Source organism: Entelurus aequoreus, linkage group LG16, assembly GCF_033978785.1.
Source record: "Entelurus aequoreus isolate RoL-2023_Sb linkage group LG16, RoL_Eaeq_v1.1, whole genome shotgun sequence".
NCBI classification, from domain to species: domain Eukaryota; kingdom Metazoa; phylum Chordata; class Actinopteri; order Syngnathiformes; family Syngnathidae; genus Entelurus; species Entelurus aequoreus.
Genome location: NC_084746.1, coordinates 14,530,114 through 14,537,613, shown reverse-complemented (window position 1 = coordinate 14,537,613; position 7,500 = coordinate 14,530,114). Strand labels below are relative to the sequence as shown.

The following is a 7,500-nucleotide window of genomic DNA, read 5'->3' as shown; positions in this document are numbered from 1 at the left end:
TATCTCCTTCTGTTGTTGACTTATAAAGAACTTAATGTCATGGCTGTCTTGAGTTTCCAATAATTTCTATTTGGAGGTAATCCTCCTTTTTCATTGTCCCATTTACTCTCTGTAAAGCACCAGTTCAATTGGCAGCAAAACAGGCCCAGAGCATAATACCACCACCACCATGCTTGACGGTAGGAATGGTGTTCCTGGGATAAAAGGCCTCATATTTTCTCCTCCAAACATATTGCTGAGTATTGTGGCCAAACAGCTCAACCCCTTTAATGCGCCCTATAAGCACCTTTTGGATGAAAATAGACCATGACTAGACCGCTCATCGTCAGTGCACCTTATAATCCGGTGTGCCTTATGATCCGGAAAATACGGTACTTGTTTGTACCGGTTGTGTGGTATAGGTGCACCCAGGGTTGCTATATTTCACTGTAGCTGCTGACATTGGTGTTGATTTCTTTGGCCAGTTCCAAACGTTACGGCTCGTAATAGAACCCCTTTGCACACAACAGATGTGCTCATGGATACCGGAGATGAGAAAGCCATTTGAAACTCACGACGAGAGGCATTTTCAATTGGTCTGTCTTTGATCAGTCATGGCTATTGACACTTTTGGCAAGGAATACTTGCAATCAAGTTAGAACCCATTTCTGGAAAATGCTCTTTGATTTTCCCAAGTAAAAGCTGAATTATTCAAACATGTAAATACTTTTCTTCCGCTGATTGTTTTAACAGATAATGCACTTTATTGTTCAAATTTTGCATCTGAGACTGTTTTACAGTTTCCATGCCCTGATTTAGTTATGTTTTTATTATTCCAATATTTGTCTTTTTGTCTATTCCTCCTCCAGCCCTGGACGGACTTGTGGAACATTTGACAATGAGATTGTCATGATGAATCATGTCTATAAAGAACGTTTTCCCAAGGTATAGTAAACCATGGCAGCCCTTTTTACTTGTTTCTTTCTCGAGCGTCTCTAATCTCTCTGCAAGTTCTTTAACTGTTTGCACGATGTCTAATGAAGTCTTCCATCTTGGTCGGTTTCCAAGGCAACGGCGCAGATGGAGGGTCGACTTCTGGACATCATTGAGGAGTGTTCCCCGGGAACCGCCCTGCCCCTGGCTGACGGCGTCCTCGGCTTCATCCAGCACCAGCTGCTGGAGCTGGCCCGAGACTGCCTGGATAAGTCCCAGGAAGGCTTGGTCACCTCCAGGTACTTTGTGGAGCTGCAGGAGAAACTGGAGAAGCTTCTGCATGAGGTAAGTGTCCCTGCAGTCGAAGAAACACACATGCATCTGTGCTCTTTTATTACTATTAAAATGTTCCTTCTAGAATTCTGACTGAGAGTTGTCCACACTTTTATGGTGGACATTGAGTACTTTCACGTTGCGCCTATCAGAACTTAAAAAAATAATTGGTAAAAGGGAGATGATTTCATCCCACTGGCTTGAAAGGAAGGGTGTTGTCGTTTTGTCTTAATACCGGGATTTAAGCAATAGTGAAGGGCTTGATTATGTGATGATTTATCACAGAGTCTTTCCAGCCAACATTTATTGTAATAAATGTTACCTTCTGTCATTTTCCTGAGTACTGTTCGACCCAGTGAGTTCTGTCAACAAATATTTTCTGCCAAAGAGGAATTAAAGGCCTACTGAAATGAGATTTTCTCATTTAAACGGGGATAGCAGGTCCATTCTATGTGTCATACTTGATCATTTCGCGATATTGCCATATTTTTGCTGAAAGGATTTAGTAGAGAACATCGACGATAATGTTTGCAACTTTTGGTCGCTGATAAAAAAGCCTTGCCTGTACCGGAAGTAGCGTGACGTCACAGTTGGTGGAGCTCCTCACATCTGCACATTGTTTACAATCATGGCCAGCAGCAGCGAGAGCCATTCGGACCGAGAAAGCGACGATTACCCCATTAATTTGAGCGAGGATGAAAGATGGATGAGGAAAGTGAGAGTGAAGGACTAGAGGGCAGTGGAAGCGATTCAGATAGGGAAGATGATGTGAGAGGCGGGTGGGACCTGATATTCAGCTGGGAATGACTAAAACAGTAAATAAACACAAGACATATATATACTCTATTAGCCACAACACAACCAGGCTTATATTTAATATGCCACAAATTAATCCCACATAACAAACACCTCCCCCCTCCCGTCCATATAACCCGCCAATACAAATCAAACACCCGCACAACACACTCAATCCCACAGCCCAAAGTACCGTTCACCTCCGCAAAGTTCATACAGCACATATATTTCCCCAAAGTTACGTACGTGACATGTACATAGCGGCACGCACGTACGGGCAAGTGATCAAATGTTTGGAAGCCGCAGCTGCGTACTCACGGTAGCGCGTATCCAACTCAAAGTCCTCCTGGTAAGAGTCTCTGTTGTCCCATCTCCACAAGCATGCATATCCAACTCAAAGTCCTCCTGGTAAGAGTCTCTGTTATCCCAGGCCAATGGTAAAGCTTGACTGTCATCGTTCGGGAATGTAAACAATGAAACACCAGCTACGTGTTTGTGTTGCAGCAGCCGGCCGCTAATACACCGCTTCCCACCTACAGCTTTCTTCTTTGCCGTCTGCATTGTTCATTAAACAAATTGCAAAAGATTTACCAACACAGATGTACAGAATACTGTGGAATTTTGCGATGAAAACAGACGACTTAATAGCTGGCCACAATGGTGTCCCAAAATGTCCGCTACAATCCGTGACGTCACGCGCAAACGTCATCATACCGAGACGTTTTCAGCAGGATATTTCGCGGGAAATTTTAAATTGCACTTTACTAATCCAACCCGGCCGTATTGGCATGTGTTGCAATGTTAAGATTTCATCATTGATATATAAATTATCTATATAGACTGCGTGGTCGGTAGTAGTGGGTTTCAGTAGGCCTTTAAAGTCAATCATGATAACTAACGAGAAGTAAATAGGACTTTGCATTGTCAAGTTAAGATATTCAAACACTTGTTCAAATATTTAGGCGGATGTGTGTCGATATTTGAGCCTGTCTGATAAAATCTAAAAAAAATTAAAATAATGTTTTTCCCCTGCTACTTTTTGGCACCCTCATGTTGGATTATACTCTAACAGTACAGCAAGTGAGTTATTTCCCTATATCTTCAAGCAATAACTTTGATATGATAACGGCAGAGAATGGTACAGAATATGGAGTGATTTTTGGTCCTGAATGCTTTATTCTAGGGCTATCAAAGTTAACACATTTAACAGTTTAACACATTTCACTTCAAAATACACACCGACGAGACTTTAGTTAATACTGTTACCAGGTTTTGAGCAAATAAATAAAATGCACTAAAGTAAAATATTTAGCAAAAAATAGTGTGACATTCTGACAATAAAATTGCATTTGTGTCCAAAATATCAGGGTATATTTCAAAGTCAATTTGACTTATGCAAGATAATAATCGACTGCGTTTAATTGTGAATAATCCAAAATAAAAAGTGTGATGAACCAGATTTTTAGAAATGAATTATTTTGGCAGGACTATTACCATATTAAAGGATTTCAAGTACAGTAGAACCTCGAGCAACGAACTTGGTTCTTCAACATGGTTCACCAATCGAAACATTCAAATACTAAAGCAGAGTTCTCCATAGGAATGAATGTAAACATGAATAATTGGTTCTAGCCTCAACAAATTTCGAAGACACTAATGTATGTTTGTATGTATGTGTAGATGTGTGTGTGTGTGTGTGTGTGTGTGTGCGTGTGTGTGTGTGTGTGTGTGTGTGTGTGTATAAATATATAGCCAAGGTTATTGTAATTTATCCGTTAGAAAGTGCGGAATAATTGGACAGAAAAAATCACGGAGGCTATTTCATCCTTACAAGCCTGTTTCACAGGTTTCCCTGCTCTTCAGGGAATTTTACAATAAATCCCCTGAAGAGCAGGGAAACCTGCAAAACATATATATATACACTACCGTTCAAAAGTTTGGGGTCACATTGAAATGTCCTTATTTTTGAAGGAAAAGCTCTGTACTTTTCAATGAAGATAACTTTAAACTAGTCTTAACTTTAAAGAAATACACTCTATACATTGCTAATGTGGTAAATGACTCTTCTAGCTGCAAATGTCTGGTTTTTGGTGCAATATCTACATAGGTGTATAGAGGCCCATTTCCAGCAACTATCACTCCAGTGTTCTAATGGTACAATGTGTTTGCTCATTGGCTCAGAAGGCTAATTGATGATTAGAAAACCCTTGTGCAATCATGTTCACACATCTGAAAACAGTTTAGCTCTTTACAGAAGCTACAAAACTGACCTTCCTTTGAGCAGATTGAGTTTCTGGAGCATCACATTTGTGGGGTCAATTAAACGCTCAAAATGGCCAGAAAAAGAGAACTTTCATCTGAAACTCGACAGTCTATTCTTGTTCTTAGAAATGAAGGCTATTCCACAAAATTGTTTGGGTGACCCCAAACTTTTGAACGGTAGTGTATATATATACATACACACAGTAGTCTAACCAACATAACAATGAATAGCTTAATAGCTTTCCTTGCCCGTATGTGGGCTCTGTACCGAGGATGTCATTGTGGCTTGTACAGCCCTTTGAGACACTTGTGATTTAGGGTTATATAAATAAACATTGATTGATTGATTGATTAACAATCTCTTTTGCTTAAGCTTAAACGTCAACACTCACACACAAAAGTGTTGTTGGTGCGCTCAAAAACCAAGCATCAAAAAAAGGAAAATCAGTTTACCTTGTGTATGCGAATATTTGTGACATTGTTGAAAACTCTGCGCGTTTCGGAGTGATAAACGTGCAGTGGCTCACATAGTCGCCACCTCATCGCATTCCAAACAAGTCAAATCTTCCCTTCTAATAGTGAAATGCCAGAAGAAAGCACTTAAAAGCATAGATGACCGCCGTTCTTCCCGTTTTGTTTAGTATGATGTCACATGATTTATGTAGTGGACACATCTTTGTTTACTGACCATAGAGACCAAAGCCACATCATGGTCTTTCCAAACTGTGCTGCGGCGAGCTAAACTCAACTGGACCTCGTGCAGGTTTAATGAACGAGTGCATTTACAAGTCCTGTCCATTATTTATGATGCTGACAAGGCACTTTTTAACTGGTTGACGCAAACAATTGAAAATAAAAGCCTGCCACAAATCCCAGGAACAGACGACAGAAGATGATGATGTGTTGTTTTCCCGCCCATCAGGCGTACGAGCGCTCGGAGAGCGAAGAAGTGACCATCATCACAAAACTGGTGAAAAAGATCCTCATCATTATCTCCAGGCCTGCCAGGCTGCTGGAATGTCTGGTGAGGCTGCTTCAGCAGAAAAGCATTAAGTTATTATAAGCATTGATGTTGCACAAGAAGATGACATGCTGCCGTAATGATAATCACACAGAAATAATTGTTTTCTTATTTAACTGTTGTGTCGAGATGATAAATGTTAAAGACGTGCTATTTCACTTAGTCTACAATGCATTTTGTCAACCTGATTAATATTGTCAAATCTAATGAGGGAATTAAACACCTTTTATTTTATTCCAGGAGTTTGATCCAGAGGAGTTCTACCAGCGTTTGGAGGCTGCAGAAGGTCAAGCCAAAGGTGGCCAGGGGATCAAGACTGATATTCCTCGATATATCATCAGCCAGCTCGGCCTCAACAGGGATCCTCTGGAAGGTACCGTGCAGATGCCCTAACTTTCATCAACTCAACTGTAGATTCTTACATTGACCTAAAAAGGGTTTTTGTTTTAGCCTTATTTCTTGTCAGAGTTAGATCATTTCCCCAAACGCAGTTGTTTTATATAATGAAGTTCCTTGGGTGGAGCCTCACTGGGGACTTTGTGGTTTTATGGTTTGCACTTTAACCATTTAGATTACATGGTGCCCCAACCCATATTTAAAGGCCTACTGAAATGAATTTTTTTTATTTAAACGAGGAAAGCAGATCTATTCTATGTGTCATACTTGATCATTTCGCGATATTGCCATATTTCTGCTGAAAGGATTTAGTAGAGAACATCGACGATAAAGGTCGCAACTTTTGGTCGCTGATAAAAAAAAAAAGCCTTGCCTATACCGGAAGTAGCGTGACGTCACCGGAGGAAGGACTCCTCACATTTTCCCATTGTTTACAATGCAGCGAGAGAGATTCGGACTGAGAAAGTGACGAGTACCCCATTAATTTGAGCGAGGATGAAAGATTCGTGGATGAGGAAAGTGAGAGTGAAGGACTAGAGTGCAGTGCAGGACGTATCTTTTTTCGCTCTGACCGTAACTTAGGTACAAGGGTTCATTGGATTCCACACTTTCTCCTTTTTCTATTGTGGATCACGGATTTGTATTTTAAACCACCTCGGATACTATATCCTCTTGAAAATGAGAGTCGAGAACGCGAAATGGACATTCACAGTGACTTTTATCTCCACGACAATACATCGGCGAAGCACTTTAGCTACGGAGCTAACGTGATAGCATCGGGCTCAAATGCAGATAGAAACAAAATAAATAAATCCCTGACTGGAAGGATAGACAGAAGATCAACAATACTGTTAAACCATGGACATGTAACTACACGGTTAATAATTCCCAGCTTGGTGAAGCTTAACAATGCTGTTGCTAACGACGCCATTGAAACTAACTTAGCAACGGGACCTCACAGAGCTATGATAAAAACATTAGCGCTCCACCTACGCCAGCCAGCCCTCATCAACACCCGTGCTCACCTGCGTTCCAGCGATCGACGGAAGGACTTCACCCGATCATCCGTGCGGTCGGCGGCTAGCGTCGGCTAGCGCGTCTGCTATCCAAGTCAAAGTCCTCCTGGTTGTGTTGCTACAGCCAGCCGCTAATACACCGATCCCACCTACAACTTTCTTCTTTGCAGTCTCCATTGTTCATTAAACAAATTGCAAAAGATTCACCAACACAGATGTCCAGAATACTGTGGAATTTTGAGATGAAAACAGAGCTTTTTTGTATTGGATTCAATGGGGTACCAATACTTCCGTTTCAACGATTGACGTCACGCGCATACGTCATCATACATAGACGTTTTCAACCGGAAGTTTAGCGGGAAATTTAAAATTGCACTTTATAAGTTAACCCGGCCGTATTGGCATGTGTTGCAATGTTAAGATTTCATCATTGATATATAAACTATCAGACTGCGTGGTCGGTAGTAGTGGCTTTCAGTAGGCCTTTAAAAATATGTCTGACATTTTACTACACGAAAAAGATAATTAAATATGAATTAATGCATGTTGTTTTTGATGATTAATTTGTTATTAGTTCAATGCACTTTATATTAAGTTTTATTGTCTAGTTTAGGCATTTAGCTGGTGTTTTTTTCTGCGGTTACAGAGATGGTCCAACTGGAGCAAACAAGCCCGAGTCACAGGTCAGCCAGCAGAGAGTCTGATGAATCTGGAGAGACAACACCAATACAGGTATGGACTATAAAATATCAGTTGAGAGGAGGA

At 40.8% G+C, this 7,500-nt stretch overlaps 1 protein-coding gene across 3 annotated transcripts in view; it reads left to right on the top strand.

Moving 5' to 3' along the window:
* Positions 1-7,500, top strand: part of mast3a (microtubule associated serine/threonine kinase 3a) — a 142,169-nt gene that overhangs the window by 83,671 nt on the left and 50,998 nt on the right. For all 3 annotated transcript variants that reach the window (XM_062022221.1, XM_062022220.1, XM_062022219.1), the window contains 5 exons: positions 849-924; positions 1,048-1,257; positions 5,225-5,326; positions 5,564-5,696; positions 7,382-7,467. In XM_062022221.1, the coding sequence (XP_061878205.1) occupies positions 849-924; positions 1,048-1,257; positions 5,225-5,326; positions 5,564-5,696; positions 7,382-7,467 (607 nt within the window). The remainder of the gene's footprint in view (positions 1-848; positions 925-1,047; positions 1,258-5,224; positions 5,327-5,563; positions 5,697-7,381; positions 7,468-7,500) is intronic.